The sequence below is a fragment of the Triticum aestivum genome, chromosome 3B (genome assembly GCF_018294505.1).
Source record: "Triticum aestivum cultivar Chinese Spring chromosome 3B, IWGSC CS RefSeq v2.1, whole genome shotgun sequence".
Taxonomy (NCBI): Eukaryota; Viridiplantae; Streptophyta; class Magnoliopsida; order Poales; family Poaceae; genus Triticum; species Triticum aestivum.
The window spans coordinates 29,756,801-29,773,028 of record NC_057801.1 but is presented as its reverse complement, the minus strand read 5'-3'; the positions used below and the strand labels follow the sequence as shown (position 1 = coordinate 29,773,028).

Here is a 16,228-nt window from a genome sequence, read left to right as displayed (position 1 = left end):
CAGCGTTGTCCTTGACGACAGCCCTCCGGTTCCTCCTCTTCGTCGATTCTGCGTCCAACTTGACGATCTCCTCCGGCGTGCACTCCGACCGCAGCTTCCTTGGCGCCTTGCCCTTCTTCTTCTTGGTCATTCCGGACGGGTCGACGGCCAGGCCGCCGGAGTTCAGCTGGGCGTCGGCCATGGACGGGGGAGGGAGGGGGACGGCAGGACGTGAGAGGGTTTGGACGAAAATGACGCCAAAGGGGTCGCGAGGGGGTTTTGTTTTCTGTCACTGACAGGCGGGCCAGGGGAGGACAAGCGCGCGCGTCCCGCCCGTTCGCGCGCTGCCACTTTCACCCCAAAATCGACCCAAACTTGGATGAAGGATGGGTCAAAAGCAGACACAAAACGGACAAAAGTCCGTTTGCTCCCGCGCGTTGGGCCGTCTGGTTTGTCCTTTTTATCCCAAACGGACGGGGCGGACGGGACTGGCCTCATCGTCAGCGTGCAGCAGCAGCAGCTAGACTCAGCACGATGAGAGCTCCGATCCGTCCACATCTTCCGTTCCCCGTCGGCCCGTCCATGGCAACCAGCAACAGCACGATGAGAGAAGCCTGCCATGTCCACAGTCCAGTCCAGTCGAGCCCATACCCTTCCCACACACACCAGTAGCTCTGTCTGAACGCTGCTCACCTAGCTCTTCCCCTCACCCTCAGCTCCGCCCCCAGCCTCGGTTCCAGTGCCAGGCGCCCAGGCCAGGGAGAGAAGGCCGCTGCTCACCTGGCTTTCCTTTCCTTCCTCGCGACGCGTCGCCTCCGCCCACTCCCGTCCGCCTCACGCCGCGCCGACCCACCCCCGCTGACGCCCCGGCCCGCACCCCGCAGAGCCCCACCTGTCATCACCCACCCCGGCCACCTCCTCGCGCCGCGCGCCGAGGTGGCGGGTAGCGAGCCCTAGGTTCCGTTGCGTGCCACCTACTACAACATCCTCCACGCCCCCGCTTTTCCGCCCCCGGACCCAAGCACGGGTCGCCGAAAACAAGTACACGCACATCGCACGGCCAGGCCCAGCCGGACCTGACCCGAGCCTGAGACGGAGGAGCAGTGGTGACGCGACGCCGTGGTGGTGGCGGGAGGAGGATGGGCGGCGGCAGCCTGGCCATCGTGGAGAAGAAGCCGCCTTTCGGGGGCGGGGGCGCGGGGGGCTGCGCCGGCGGCGTGCTGTTCCACCTCCTGGACTGGCACCGCCGGCTCGCGCGCAAGCGCCGCCTCTTCTCCCCGCGCCGCCTGCTGCCATCCGCCGTCCGCAGCTCCTCGCTCCGCAGGCTCGCGCCGCCGCCGCCGCCCTCTCCGGCGGCCCCGCAGCCCCCTCGTCACGCGCCGAGGGCGGCCGCCGGAGCCGACGGGAAGGCCGCTGCCGCCCCTCCCGGCGTCGTCGCGCGCCTCATGGGCCTCGAGTCCTGGCCCGCCGCCCCCGGCGCGGTGCCGCCCAGGCCGCAGAAGCAGAGGAAGGTGGAGCCGGCGGCGTCGGCGGGGGGAGGAGACAGCGAGCCGGCGCCGGTGGTGGTGATGCTGCCGCCGAGCCGGCGCCCGCCCGCGCCCGGGTCGCCCACGCACGCGCCGCGGAGCCACCACAGCGCCGACCTGCCGGCGAGGAGCCCCAGGCGGAGCCGCCTCGCGCACGCCGCCGCGTCGGGGCTGCTGGACCCGGGCGCGCGCGGGAGCTCGAGGGCCGGCGCCAGGCTGCAGGCCGTCGCGTACGCCTGCTCCTCGCCGCAGCACCGCGGCCATCCCGGCGCCTCGCAGCAGAGCTGGGGCACGCTCGAGCTCGACGACTTCCTGTCTCGCTCCGATAGCCTGTCGTTGGAGCGTCGTGCGCCTCCTCCTCCTACGGTGGATGCAGAACAACAGGACAATGCCGTCGGTTCCCGCTGCTGGCAGGAGACAGACTCCATGAACACCATGAGCAGCACTGCTGCTGCAGGCTCAGTGACAAGCGCTAGCCATACCATTGTGGTACCAAGAGTGGATTCCTACGATGCACACATGAGCAGAGGCAGCAGCTCTGATGTGGATGCAATGCAAAGAGATTATAGGGCAAGAGCTGGGGGAATGGGCAGTTATGCTGGGGTCAGATCGAGCAATGCCGGTGCCGGTGCCGGCGCAAGAACTGGTGAACAGAGGATGTTGCGCAAACGGGGAGCCTTGTCTAGGCCAGATGTTCCAAGGGCTGCTGGGTCTGGTAACTTGGCAAGTTCAACGCGTTCCATCGGCAATGCTCGTGAATCGGCACCTGCTACTAGTAGAAGGGCAGCACACAATTCTGGTAGTAGTAGTATGAGGGTGCCACACAATTCTGGTCCGAAGAGGGAGTTGATGAGTTCGACCAGACCGCAAAGAAGCACACTCAGAGAGGTGATCGACCGAAATGGGTCGGCGTCCACGAGTCGGGATACAAGCAATGCATCTGGGCAGAGGAGAGGATTACGCAAGAAAATCGACCGGGGTACCGCGGCCAGTAGTAACAGAGGAGGTCGGAACACAGTTGCATTTGCCTCTGGTTCATCAGCGAGACCGGAATCCAGGGCTTCATCAGATGGCAAAGTTTCAGAGAACAGAGGGCTCCTAAGCACACACTCCGATACCAGTTGTGCAAGAATGCCGGTGGTCGCTGCCAAATGTTCTGAAGCTGAACCTTGTGCCGTGAGCGCCACGTCTGAGAAAGAGGAATTTAGGAGACTGCTGAAAGCAAAGGTGAGCGAGCTTGGCCTGTCAGATAGGGTTGAACCAAGTGATGGTCATTCGGCAAACTTGACTGTGTCGGTGCTCCAAGAGCTCATTTCTGCCCTTACTAATGACACAAACACCTCAGCATCCCAAAGTAGTAACTATTCGGATTCATCAGCTCCTCTGAATAATGCCGAGACTGTATACGATTCCAATGATCAATCACCTGACTTTCGCAAGAGTTATCAGGTCAGTTAAATGTTACCTTGCTGCTTCATGTTGTCAACTTTTTACGTCTTATGTTTACTTCAGTAGTGTTGGTTTTGCATATCCTTAAACACTTTGTCTTATGGTAGAGACTGATGAATCCATGCCTGGTACATTTTGTGAATTTGTAGAAAATATATTATTGGATGTTGCCTGAGCTTTACTGAAGTAATTGTATACCAACTGGGATGACCTGCATTCATTGTACTGTGGTCAGTGGTCACACTTTTTTTTGTCTTGCTGACTTTTGAAATTTGAAAACATTCTTTTGTTCTAGTTCCAGGGTGACCAAGGGGCCGATTCTTCCGCCACATGCACAAACGATGAGCCCAATCAGCCGAGCCCAACATCAGTCCTCGAAGCATGCTTCTCAAATGATGCTTCCTCCTCAGGAAGTCCAACTGAAAAGATCGGTAAACATTTTTGTATCATCTTTAATGTTTGTACTAGAATGTAAGGATACTTTGTAGCTAGTAACACCAGCAAAGGAGTAGTTATCTACAAAGATTGTTTGAAAGGCCTTTTCTGAACGGAAATGGTGCTCTAGAAAATAAACTTCCCCCTTTATTTGTTTACTCAACTTCTGTCGCTCATCTGAAGTAGGAATATATGGTGGCGAAACCTTAAATGAATAGCTATGTTTTGCGTAGAACGCATCTGGCAACAAAATCAATTGCTTTAGTGCACGTCTTGATACTGTATCGAGGTATGCATCATGATGAGTAGCACTGGAAGCAACAAATAATTTACATGTATCGCTGATATTTGAACTATTATAACAGTGTTATCTTATAATATATTCTAGTTAAATTTGCTCGGCCTAAATTAACATTTCTTAGAGAGAGAGAAGCTTAAAACAATTTTAATTTACAGACTGGATTAAATTAGCAGGTTTTGACGTGTGTGATGGAGTAGAGTATGATGGTAATGCATGGTTTCTTCTTTTGTCTGCAGAGAGTACAGAATTCTTTATTTCAATGGAGCACAAAATGGAAGATCTCTTCAATCTTGAGTCTGACATTGTTGACTTGTCCATGTCCATCGACACAACAAAGACTGATGATCATGTCAGCAATGCTGAAACACCATGTGTTCAAAGTTCTCCAGAGCATGATTTTGAGTTCCTAGAAGGCAGGCTCCACGGCATCGGAGAGGCCATTGCAAATGCTGAGCTGCTTCTGGACAGCAGCCTCTTCTGCGGCACACCGTCAAGCCTATCACTCCATTCTTTCCTCGTCGAGATGCTGGAGACCGTCGAAGCCGTCTTCGGCGTTGGATCGGAGAGCAGCTTCGGCTTCAAGGAAGAGAACAACTGCCAACGCACCAACTTCCTGTTCGACTGCATTGTCGAATCGCTGGACTCGAAGTTCCGCGATTTCGGGAAATGCGGGTACAAGGCTTTGTTGCGAATGCCCCTCACCCTGAGCAAAGACCTGCTGAAGAGGGAGATATCCGAAGAGATCGGCAGCTGGAGCGATGTTTCGTCGGACCGGGCCGCCGAGAAGGAGCTGGACCAGGTGGCGGCGGCGAGGTGCGACGCGTGCCGGACCGAGGCGTTCGACATCAGCCTCGCCATCGAGGACGACATACTCGAGGCCCTCGTCGGCGAGTTCGCCTTCGACCAATGCTGCTGAAAGTGTGGAAGTGCACTGCTTGGCATGGCACTGATCACGCATGAATAACACTCTACAGATATGTACTCTATTCCTCCGCGTGAGATTTTGTACAGCGTCATGTAGTAATATGGACGCCCCCCCGCCCCCCCTGGTTATTTTCCCTTTTGTGTGCTACTGTCTAACTGAAACGTGGTAAAAGTGTATGCACTGTTCTCTTTTCTTTTACCTTCAGGGGCGTTTCCTGCCGTTTCACTGAATAATGCAAGGTTCTTTTATGCTACGGCTGTAGTACATCCAAAAGGAAAAAAAAAACTTATTTTCTTTAGTGATATTAAATATTTTTGTGCAAAAAAGTAACGCAATTCTCCACTGAGCCCATTGACCTAGGTACCGAGTCTGTTATGCGTACGTCTTTTCGGATTTTTTATTTGTTTGTGGACAACAAAATTGCAAGCATGAGAAAAGAGGATCATTCCATTTTGAACACGCCCATCTTTCTCATATGGCCTCTCCGAATTCCCGATTCCTGTTCGGCAAATCTGGCCTCTGAGAAACGAGAACACCTTTGTGTCAAACGCTTTGAACCTTTCCGGCATCATGCCGTTGTGATCCGTGAACGAGCTCCCACTGAGTGAGCGAGTTGGAATTTTCAATAGTACATTTCCTGGACTTGCTCGAGTTGGTTCAAGTAGAACAACTGCGCAGGAAACAGGCGATGATCAGAGAGAACAAAACGGCGCCGGTTCTCGAAGCAGAGCAGAGCAGAGCAGATGAGAGCATTCTCTGCATCCGGAAAAGCGCTCCTCGATGCACTTTTTGGTTTTAACAATGGGAGATGAGGCAGCCGCGCCTTGAGAGAAACGCTCTTATCACACATTGTTTACGGCCAACTTTCCCACGATTTGCTCTCTTCTTCTTCTTGATTTTTAAATGAACTCATATAAACAACTGAACTCGAACGGAGATTATGAATCTGTGATGCGTGGTGTGGCGTGCTGCCATGACTGAAGAATACTACTAGCACCAAATACAGATTTGAACTTGGGCAACATTTATCAACACCACAGCAAGTGAACAGCACGGAATTTTGGGTAAATTCAGACACACGAGTGAACATGATACTAGAACACTACAACAACACTGCGAGGAAGCAAGAATAAACACACTGTAACCGAAGGAACTGCAGCCAAGATAGCTAGCGACAATTCTACCAATGAAGAGCAAGAAACGAAGGCGAAATGCAGAGCAGACAGAGTCGTCCATGGATCCGGCCGGCCGGCCTAGAGGAGGCGCCGCTGCTGCATCCTCATCTCCTCGTAGAACCTCTCGATGAACCGCTCCGCGCGGCCGTCCACCTCCTCGTCCCCCTCGAACTCCACCTCCACTTCCTCCTCCTCCTCGCCGTCGCACGCTTCCTCCTCGCCGTCGTCGTCAACCGACCGCTCGTCCTGCAGAGCCCGAGGCAGGGGCAGCAGCCCGTCGAGCACGGCGACGTCGATCCCGCCGTCGCCGTCGAAGCCGCACCCGCCGCCGCAGAGGAGCGCGGCGAGGACCGTCCTGGCCCGGCTCCTCCGCTTGGCGCGCCACGCGGAGACGCCGGGCGGGCGGGGCAGGAGCAGCGGGGAGCCGGAGGGCGAGAACTGGTACTCGCCGACGTAGGCGTAGTTGTAGTGGCGCAGGCGGCGCGCGCGGCGCTTCTTGAAGAGGAGCAGGGTCCGCGCCGCCCTGGCCTTGGAGAGCGGGGTGAGCGGCAGGGAGAGGATGGCCATGGCCCTGCCGAGGATGCGGGGCGCGGAGGAGGACCTCGGCATGGCCGGCCGGGTTCTTGGCTTGGTTTCCCTCTCTTTGTCACATTCAAAACGGGCCAAGGTGGCGGATACGCACAGTGATGGTGGTGGCGATGGTTGCTGCCTGTGCAGGTGGGGTGGTTTTATGGGCTCGTGGTCGGGCTCGGGCTAGCCGTTCGTCCGATCGTGCGTGCGTGCGTGCGTGCGTACAGGAAAGCTTTGCGTCGCGTCTTAAAGCGCCTTTACAGTTTGCATCTCGGGGTTGCGACGAAATCGAAATCTGCACGCTCATTAGTATTGCCTGACGACATCTCTCTGATTTCTTGGCGTACGCACGATGGATCAGTGGGATCTTAATGCGAAGACAGTAGGATATGGTCTTGTGGAGTACAGCGGCAGTGTAAATGTGTACGTGCGTGTGATTTTCCCGGGCGACCATCACGGCCGGGGTCGTATACCGCGTAGCCTTTTTCGTCCCCGTTCCGTGCTTGCATACGGGTTAGGGTTACGGTGATGAAATGAACTAGTAATGCGTGCGTGCGTGTGATTGCACCAGCTTAATTCCGGTCGTGGGGTTCAAGGGCGGATTACGCGCGCTTGGTTGGGTGGGCAACGGCGCGCTCCGGGAGAGTCAGGAGATGGAGCGGAGGCGGTCGGGCTCTCGTGGTGGTCGTGGGCGTGGTGGTGCTCGTGGGGTCGCAGCCTGGAAAGCGTCCTACTCCGCCGTGCCCAGGCCGGTGGCTCTGAGCTGGCCGGCCGTCCGACCGACCCCTTTTCGAACCGAGCTAGCCGTTGCCGTTGGCGCCTCTCGGGTCCCAAAGCGAACCTAGCCCCATGCCGCTCGCGTCACGGCCACCATCCCCAACTTTCTGGCCTTGGCCGCTTGACCGGACCTGAGGAGAGACGCCATTTATTTTCAGATCCCAGCACGCGCGTACGCGTACGTTTTTTTTTTTTTTTGAACAAAGAGGGGCACCAGAGGCACCAATATTCCATTCATCCCATAGACATTGTACAACAGTGATTACATAGCCCTGTGAGCAAAGAGTTTGGAAGATGGACTCAACTGGACAGCGGCTATTTCTATGAGAAGAATTAGTACAACTAAAGATAGGCCTAGACAAAGATTGTCTAATTGCCTGATGAGCACAGTTATGCGCTACCCCATTTATATCTCTTTTAATATGATACACTGCATGGGATGGAAATTTTACTATTTTGTGGAAATCTGCAAATTGCACTCTAATCTCCCAAGGGACCTGCGGATTCTGTAAAGAGGAGGCCACAACTGTTTTTGCCAGTGTCAAGCTGTCTGTTAAGAATGTGACTTGTTGGATCTGTAGTAAGCTGGCCACCTTCCCTGCTAAGTTGAGAGCTGCAGCTTCAGCTTGTAAGACAGTTGGAGTCACCGGCATGGATGCTTGTATCAACACAGTATCAATGTGATGCAAATTCTGAAGTTTACAAAATACACTCCTATTCCTGTCACCTCTTGTGCTTGAGATCCTGGAATTTTCTTGATTTTCCATGCTGCATCCGAGAAAATCTTGGGACCTGTAATTTGTAGACCAGACTTAAGTGTTTCTCCTTGCTCTGGAACAGAAGGCGCTCCTTGTTCATCAACCTGCAAAGCGGAAAAATCAGCAGTAATGTTGTTGCACGGTTTTAGTTGTTGCTGCAGCGCCAACTGAGGCATGTCCAACATCTCCATATTTTGTCTAATTGCTTGTGCCATGTGATGAACTTGGTGTGGGCTGCCTGGCTTCCTATCAAAAAGATTGTCATTCCTGAATTTCCATATGCACCACATAAAGGTAAGGATGTTTGGCAAGGATGCATGTGGATGATTCATATTTAGGAACGTTATAAGAAGCTGAGCGAGAGAGTTACAGTTTAGAACTAGAATACCAGAATGAATAAACCAAGGAGCAGTGAACCAAGCGGCTCTAGCAAAATTGCATGTAAAGAATAAATGGATATCATCCTCTTCCATGCCGCATCTAGAGCATAGTTTACTGATGTGTTTAGAGTACTTCCCTACTCTTGCCCCCGTTGGCATTGCCTTCCTTAGTAATCTCCATTCAAAGGCCTGGACTCCTGGAGTTATTTGTTTGTTTTTCTAAATTTGATTTAGCAGTTGTATAGCGTGAGGATGCACCTGTCGCGGTCTTGGCTCTTCATGTTCCTGCAAATATTGAAGACATGCACGGTATGCACTTTTAGAATTGCATTTACCCGACGGCGTTAATTTTCAACAGAGGATGTCATTCTCCTGAGATTGAATAATGTCCGTGCTCTTGATAATGGAAGCCATGGGCTGTTGGAACAGTGTGTCAATTAGCTGATTGTCCCATGCTTCGGCAGCCTGCTAAATTCGGCCGCTCGATCCGCATTCACTCCGGTCCGTCGGGTGGTTGTGGTTCGTTCGTTCTACACCTGCCACTGGACTGGATTTGCATCTACTGACTAACGTTCACCTTATACCTACAGTACGACGGTGCGAATACGCGCGGCAATACGGCCGCCACCCGCATATACTACTGTACAATACTGCTCCCTCCTTTCCGGTTTATAAGGCTCAATTCAAAAATCTCACCAACCAAGGTAGATGGTGAGTGGTGGAATACTTTTTGTAGTTTGCAAAAGCACCCAATTAATATTTTTGTTTTCCTCAAAAAAGTATGTTTACCAATGCATTAATTGCAATGCATGCATGCATAAATTACATGTATTGGTCAATTTTCTCTTAATACTTGCATGCAATGATTTAATGCAATTTAGAATCTAAACATGTGATGGGAAACAACTAAATTAAGCCTTATAAAATGGAAAAACTAAAATTTTAAAATAAGCCCTATAAACCGAAAAGGAGGGAGTACATAGTACGAGCACTACTAGGGCAGATCGACGTGAGCAGGAGGTCCATCGGTTCGTTCGTCAAAATGCGTGCACCAGCGGGAGGAGCGTCCGTTTCCATTACTCGATACCCAAGCCCTTTTTTTTTCTTCTCCACTCCTGGATTTGGCTGTGTGCAGGTGCGAGCTACACCTTTTTTTTTGGAGAGTACGCATAACATGCGAGCTAGTACAAGACGCCGTTTGCTTTTATTCGGATGGATCTATGCGTGTCGTCCATTGGTGGTTGTTTTCTTTGACTAGTGTGCCCGTGGACATTTACTCTGACCGGCGTCCGCGCCAGCAGCATTCCTAGCTTTTTTTTTGCGGGTCAAAAAAGAAGAAGTTAGTTTGATAGTTCCTAGGCAATGCGTGCGTGTGTGGCTAGGGATGTACGCAATAAATGACATCTGCAATTCTGTTTAGTTAGTTTTTTCCAACTTGATAGTTCATTTTTCTCAAACAAACAGAAAACCTTTTTGAATTATCATATCATAAATAAACTTTAAACAGGATTAAACGGGACCCGGTTTACATCGCTTTGTGTCGCTGTGGCTGTGGCTGTGGGCAAAGACAAACCACAAGGGCCGGGTAGGTAATGAAACGCTTTCTTGGCGAAATTCGAGAGATTGTAGCACAACCATAATCTATGAACGTTCATCATAAAAAACAAAGTGCCCTTCTCTTTAAAGTGAACTTTCAGGATGCTTAGGGCATGGCCAATGGTCCACCCTGGACAGTTGCCTCACGGTTTCCACGTAAGATACAAGCCTCCGTGGACAAGTCTGAGCAAAAAGGCAGCATCTTGCAGAGTAAGGTGTAGCTTGCAGAAGAACCAGCTGCTTCATAGAAAAAGTGTGGTCCTTGTAGGAAAAGAACGAGAGAGAAAGAGAGTACATGCGCCCAAATTTCCTTTACGTACTCCCATCGAGGCTGCCATATGACATCATCCGCATTGGATGAATTTTTTTTTATGCTATAGCCTGAGCTGATGTGGTACTTGAGACCACCACTAGGTGATGCCTCCATTGTACATGCCCTTATGGAAAAATTATTATTTGCCAAATGTTGAAGCTACAGAATTTTCATGATCAATGATGTGATGGGATTATGCATACTATGCGTGGGGGTCATGTGGGGTTAAGGTTTTTTATAGGTACAACACGCTTCATTGATCATTCAGTAACCATGTTAAAATTTCTACGCTCTTACTTTTTGAAGAAAAGAAGAGTTTCTCCCCTCCAATTTCCATTAAAGAAAACATACAGTATTGGCTACAAGACCACAACCAACCTACTAAAAGAAAAAAGAGCACAAAGCACCAAACTAAGGGGCAAACCTTGGCTATACCCAAGTTTTGTCACCAGCCGAAGCAACATAACAGACTAAACATAAACATCCCCACTCACCAGGTAGCACAGGCGCACATCCTGGGAGTTAAAGAGTGAAACATCAACAAAAGTTCAGAGGCAACACCAGAAACCTTGGAACCAGTTATATTACAAAATGCAAAAGAAACAGCGGCCCAAAAGCAACAAGAATACTGCAAAGAAGATCAGCGCGCCAGAGAAGCAACCTAAGCCTTCTCAACCATCAAGCCTCGACACATTCAACCTCCATCCCTGCAAAGCCTTGAAAACATCACTTGCTACTCGTTCTAGTAGTTTTGAGCTCCAGCACCCCTTTGTTTTGTTCCTTTGTCGGTAAAATATACCATCCCATTATCCAATAGCACATAATCTAGATCAAAGTCATGGGATCATTATAAATTTTATTATCAAAAATAATCCCGTTTCTGCATTTCCACATACTACAAAAGAAGGCAGTGATCCCAGCGAGGTCCGGTTTTTTATCTGCCTTACGAATCCAATTCCCAAAACATTCTTCAATTGAAGAGGGAATAGACCGCAAACCAAAAGTACATTTCAACATACAGCAAATTAGAGACGCAACAGAGCAAGAAAACCATAAAATGATTCACAGTTTGTTCCTTGCCACAAAAAACACATTCTTTTGTACCTCTCCAGCCTCTTTTCAACCAAAAGTCTTTGCTTAAAACACTTTTTGATTATCCATCCACGAAAAGACTTAATTTTGGTAGGGACTTTCACTTTTCACAATTTTTTTGTGGGAAGTTACAATCCTCAGCCACCATCTTTATGTATAAGAATTTAACAAAGATTTTCTTATCACTAGTAAGAGTCCATTCTACTTTATCCCTACCACTCCCCATCTCTATGTCCTCACACTTCTTTTTCAAGTTACTCCACATATACCAGGCCTCTTCATAAAGAATTCTTCTAAATCTGAAGCCCACCATCCTTTGTCAATAGTCTCAGCCACAATAATGTTGTGGTCAAAACATAAATCATATAGCCTAGGATAACCATCCTTTAGTGCATTCTCATCCACCCAAATATCTTCCTAGAACATAGTGTTATTACCATCTCCCAGCTTCTTTTTAGAATATTTATAAAAGATGTCTTTAACTATCAGCAAACTTGACCAAAACCGAGAATCTACAGCTTTCCTTTTAACTCTGGAAATACATCCATCAGGTACATATTTATCCAACGGGACAGATTCCCATAAACCATTTTCATTCTCCATTTTCCAAAACCACTTCACCAAGAATGCTTTATTCATAATATCCAAGTTAAGAATCCACAGCCCCCCAACTTTCTTTTGGCAGACAACAAGTTTTCCAGTTAACCAAGTGATATTTCTTTTTATCTTCGTCCTCTTGCCAAACTAATTTGGCCCTATAAAAATCAACTTTTTTCATAACACCCACTGGCATGGGGTAAAAGGACATCATAAAGAGGGGTATCTTTTTCAAGCAAGCCTGCACCAAAGTAATTCTTTGTGCAATAGACCTCAAAAGTTTTCCTTGCCAACAACTACACCTTTTTTCTATTTTATCCACCACACCATTCCAATGCTTATTCCAATTCTAGTGTCTGACACAGGCATACCCATGTATCTCACACGCAGTTCCCCCATTTTACAAGTACAATTTTTTGATATATTTCTTGTTTCTCAATAGCTTCTCCAAACAAAAGGAGTTCACCTTTATGAAAAATTATCTTAAGCCCAGACATTTGTTCAAAAGCACATAATATGAATTTCGGTTTTTTAGCACTCTCAACATCATCTTGTAATAAGAAAATAGTATCACCAGCATATTGCAACATATTAACTCCCTTATTTAAATTGTCCCACAACACACCTTTTTATTTTATCATGATCTCTAGCATTATTCATAATAACAACAAGAGCATCAGCTGCTAAGTCAAACAACAATGGGGATATTGCATCTCCTTGTCTAAGCCCGTTAAAAGTTTTGAAGGAAGGCCCAATATTATCATTCACCCTCACTCCTACATGACCAGCTCTCGTAGTCATTCATCACCCAATCACACCATTTATAAGGGAACCCTTTTAGTTTTGTCATTTGGATCACAAAATGCCATTTGATTTTGGCATTTGCTTTCTTAAAATCTACTTTGAATATTAAAGAATTTTTTGATATGGATAGAAATAAGAGCCTCATATCATATCACCACTCCTTCCATTATATATCTCCTTTTTCGCAAATGCAGTTTGTGTTGAAGATATTACTGGTGACACACATCTGTTGAACCTATTCATAAGAACTTTAGTGATGATTTTGAAGCTGCCATCTAGCAAGCATATCGGCCTAAAGTTCTGAATATGTTTAGGATCAACAAGTTTAGGTACCTGCGTAACGATCCGCAATTCAATCTAGCTATATTTAAGGTCCCTTTAGCAAAATCATCAATCAAAGCCTTAAGGCCCCACTTTACTAGATCCCAAAAATCTTGATATAAATCAGCAGGGAAACCATCAGGACCTGGACAGAGGAAAAGAAAAAGTAGTTTGAATGGTGCATTATTTTTACATGAAAGTTTAGATGGTCATAATTTAGTTAGAAGTTGCCTTTCCTCTGATAGTGGTCATACAGTCAAACACGTCTCATTCGCAGAAAGAAGAAGAAGAGTAAGACGCATCCCTCAAATTTTGAACCGGCAACCACATCTTAGGGCATCTCCAACGTTGACCCGCAAATTTACTCCGGCATTCGTCCACGGATAGGGGGGCAGTCCACGGACACGTATGCGGGAGCAAGCCATGCAACGCTAGCCGCATATGTCCGGTTACATTTCAAACACGGTTTCAACTAATCAGACAAAATTGAAGCAAGCACGGCGGATTTCATCAAATTTTGGATAGAAAATAGCACAAATCATCCATACATAGCACGCAAATAAGTTTAGTACAGGCGACCATCCGGATCGCAAAACTTGGCGACAAAGGTCTGGATGGTGTACTCGATACGATAACAACCTCACATTGCGTTGCTGGATGATGTGCTTGTCGTAGGGTGCAATGTCCTTTCGCGCGGAAACGAATCATGCACGCGTTGCCAGAAGATCCCCCTCTACTCCTGCCTACAAAATCCACGGATACTGCCAACCATGCACCGTACAACAAATCATTCTCCATGGTCGAGTACCCCGTCATCCTTTGTACTCTAAAAAATGACATGGCCTTTCGAAAATAAGCTCAATGGTATTTGACCAAAAACCTACTCAACGTGGTGTCCGCCATGGACGACGTCGGCGGGGGGGGGGGGGGGTACCTGCCACGGACGGGTCCTAGGTGGACGACGCCATCGTAAAAGGCGATCGAATGCGTCAGTGCTAGTTGCGGAGGTCCATCAATGCTTGTGTGCCGGCCGTAGAGGTACATCGGCGGCGTTGGAAGAGGAGGATGCGAATGCAAAGCGAGGGTGTAGAAGGGGCAGAATGAAAGAAAATGGGACTAGAGGGGATTTAGTGGGTCGGGGTGTCGAAGTCCTATGTGGCTGCTGTCGCGACTCCCGTAAAGCCACCCAACTTTACTTCCACTTTGCATGAAAAAGTGCGCACGGATTGTTCGACGGACCGATATAACTCCGTGTTGGATGGCACAACACGTCCGGATAGCGCGGTCCGGACGTATGCAGGACGTTTGAGGGATGCCGTTGGAGATGCCCTTACGCCAGCCGGACGAATGATGCATTGTCTCTTCATTGGTGTGTGCGGCGAGAGGTATAGTAGCGAGTGGCTTGAGCGTGCTCTGTCTTTGGTAGTGGTAGCGCCCCGATCCGGATCTGGGCTTCTGGACTCACCATGCTTCTCCTTAAGACCTCGTGGTAGCACGAGGGAGCTGCCCAGTGAAAGCTCTGCACTTTGTCATCGAGGACGACGAGGCTCGCGGGAGCCGCTTACTTCCTGAAGATGTCGTGGTGGTGCTCCTCTCTATGTCTAGGCTCTGGGTGAAAACCTTTGTCCATTTGGACTCAGCAGCGGTGACAAACTGCGTTGTTTTCCCTCTTGAGGGCGTTGCCGTGGAGTTTAGATGTATTAGGGATAGCGTAGCATTGGTCTTAGAGCTTCATGTATTTTCTTTTGGTAGTGTAGTCGCTTGAATTCTGCGTGTCCTGCATTTTCATGGATAGGCTTTGCAAGAGCGGTATCTCATCAGCCACTCCGAGTGAAAACTTGATCTTAGAGATCAGACGGTGGCGGCTACATGTGGTAGTATCCTTCTTGAAGGCATCTTCTTGGAGCCCTTGCTCCGGCCATGTCCGTCTCACCGCTCCTCGATGGATTGCTCATCTTGGTGGTGGTCTCCGTCGCCCAAGCGGTTCTTCTTTGCTTATCATTAGGTTGCTTGGTAGTTGTTGGGGTGGTGTTTCGGTGCCCGACGTCTTTGTATCTCGCCTTGGGTCTGTGCGTTGAGTGTGGTGGTGGAGTGTGTTTATATATATCTTCTTACTCGTATGTCGTGGTGATGGTTGCTTTATATATAAAGCGGGAGAAAACCCTTTTTCGTCAAGAGTAGTGTCTCATTATCTTGTATCATCTTGTCTCGTTCGGCTGTGTACTTTGTTTGATTGCTGCTTTATATATAAAGCTGGGTGAAAGGTTGTTTCCGAATAAGGATGCACTAGAAGTCTAGAAGTTCCATCTCACACTGAACAAGCATCTGGCAGCATTTCTCAAAGAAAAAAAAACTCTGGCAACGTGGCAATGTCGGCGCATTCGAGTAGACGTAGAAGGGTCGGCGAGTGGTTACCGTAGACTCGACATGCCCCGCTCCGCACTCTACATGCCGACCGATCCGTGTATATATATATATATATATATATATATATATATATAACGAACAGTCGACTGGTCGTTTGCAACACGCACGAACGACTAGATCGCTCTTCTTCCGCAAAACTGCCATCCTGGGTGAGAAAAAAATTGCTGCGGTCTGGTATCAAACTGAGGTCTCCAAGAGAAGACCTACAGCAGCCTACCACCACACCACTACGCATCTTTTTGTTAGGTGAACGATAGTCGTCATACTTGACCCTACAGAGCCACGTCAACATAATTAAGACACCATTATTTTGCTCGTTCATGTGCGTTGATTCGCGAAATTAATTTCAACCATTCGCTTCTTCCATTTGATTGTCCGTGCAGCCATCCCATTTAATGCCAACAATTTTTTTCAATGTCATCTTTTGATTTACTCATCAAGTGCCAGTGTTAGTACTTTTTTTCTCTGTGCATTTTTAGTCCCACAGTTTCCTTTTCTTTTCTCTGTTGCATGCACGCACGATCCGCTCCAGATCCGATTTTCTTGCTCTTCTCCCGATCCATTTTTTCCCTCTCCAGATCTTTCTTCGTTCGAGATTTTTTCACGCAAAAATTGGTGTGAACAGGAGAGGATTCGATCCTTGCACCACTAGTGAGCCAACTCAACTAGCCTACCACCTGACCTACAATCCCTTTCTTGAACAAAAGAAAGTAAATGGGCTATTTAACATGTCTCCTCTACTATGTATGCATAAAAACGAGTTAATTTAGTGTTTGATTTTTTCCGCGCTTAGGTACCCCTGT

General features: G+C 48.9%; 2 protein-coding genes across 3 annotated transcripts; one reads left to right on the top strand and one right to left on the bottom strand.

Moving 5' to 3' along the window:
- Positions 1-628: 628 nt before the first annotated feature.
- On the top strand, positions 629-4,813 carry LOC123068389 (cyclin-dependent kinase 13). 2 transcript variants are annotated; one of them, XM_044490969.1, is made up of 3 exons: positions 629-2,954; positions 3,256-3,385; positions 3,927-4,813. In XM_044490969.1, the coding sequence occupies exons 1-3, from the start codon at positions 1,119-1,121 to the stop codon at positions 4,604-4,606; spliced, it is 2,646 nt and encodes an 881-aa protein (XP_044346904.1). In that variant the 5' UTR covers positions 629-1,118; the 3' UTR covers positions 4,607-4,813. The 2 variants fall into 2 exon arrangements, with proteins under 2 accessions (XP_044346904.1, XP_044346902.1); XM_044490967.1 differs by having other exon boundaries at positions 634-2,954; positions 3,250-3,385.
- An 807-nt stretch (positions 4,814-5,620) lies between these two features.
- On the bottom strand, positions 5,621-6,503 carry LOC123064521 (uncharacterized). The gene has a single exon (XM_044487988.1). The coding sequence runs from the start codon at positions 6,397-6,399 to the stop codon at positions 5,869-5,871; it is 531 nt and encodes a 176-aa protein (XP_044343923.1). The 5' UTR covers positions 6,400-6,503; the 3' UTR covers positions 5,621-5,868.
- Between the last annotated feature and the right edge of the window lie 9,725 nt (positions 6,504-16,228).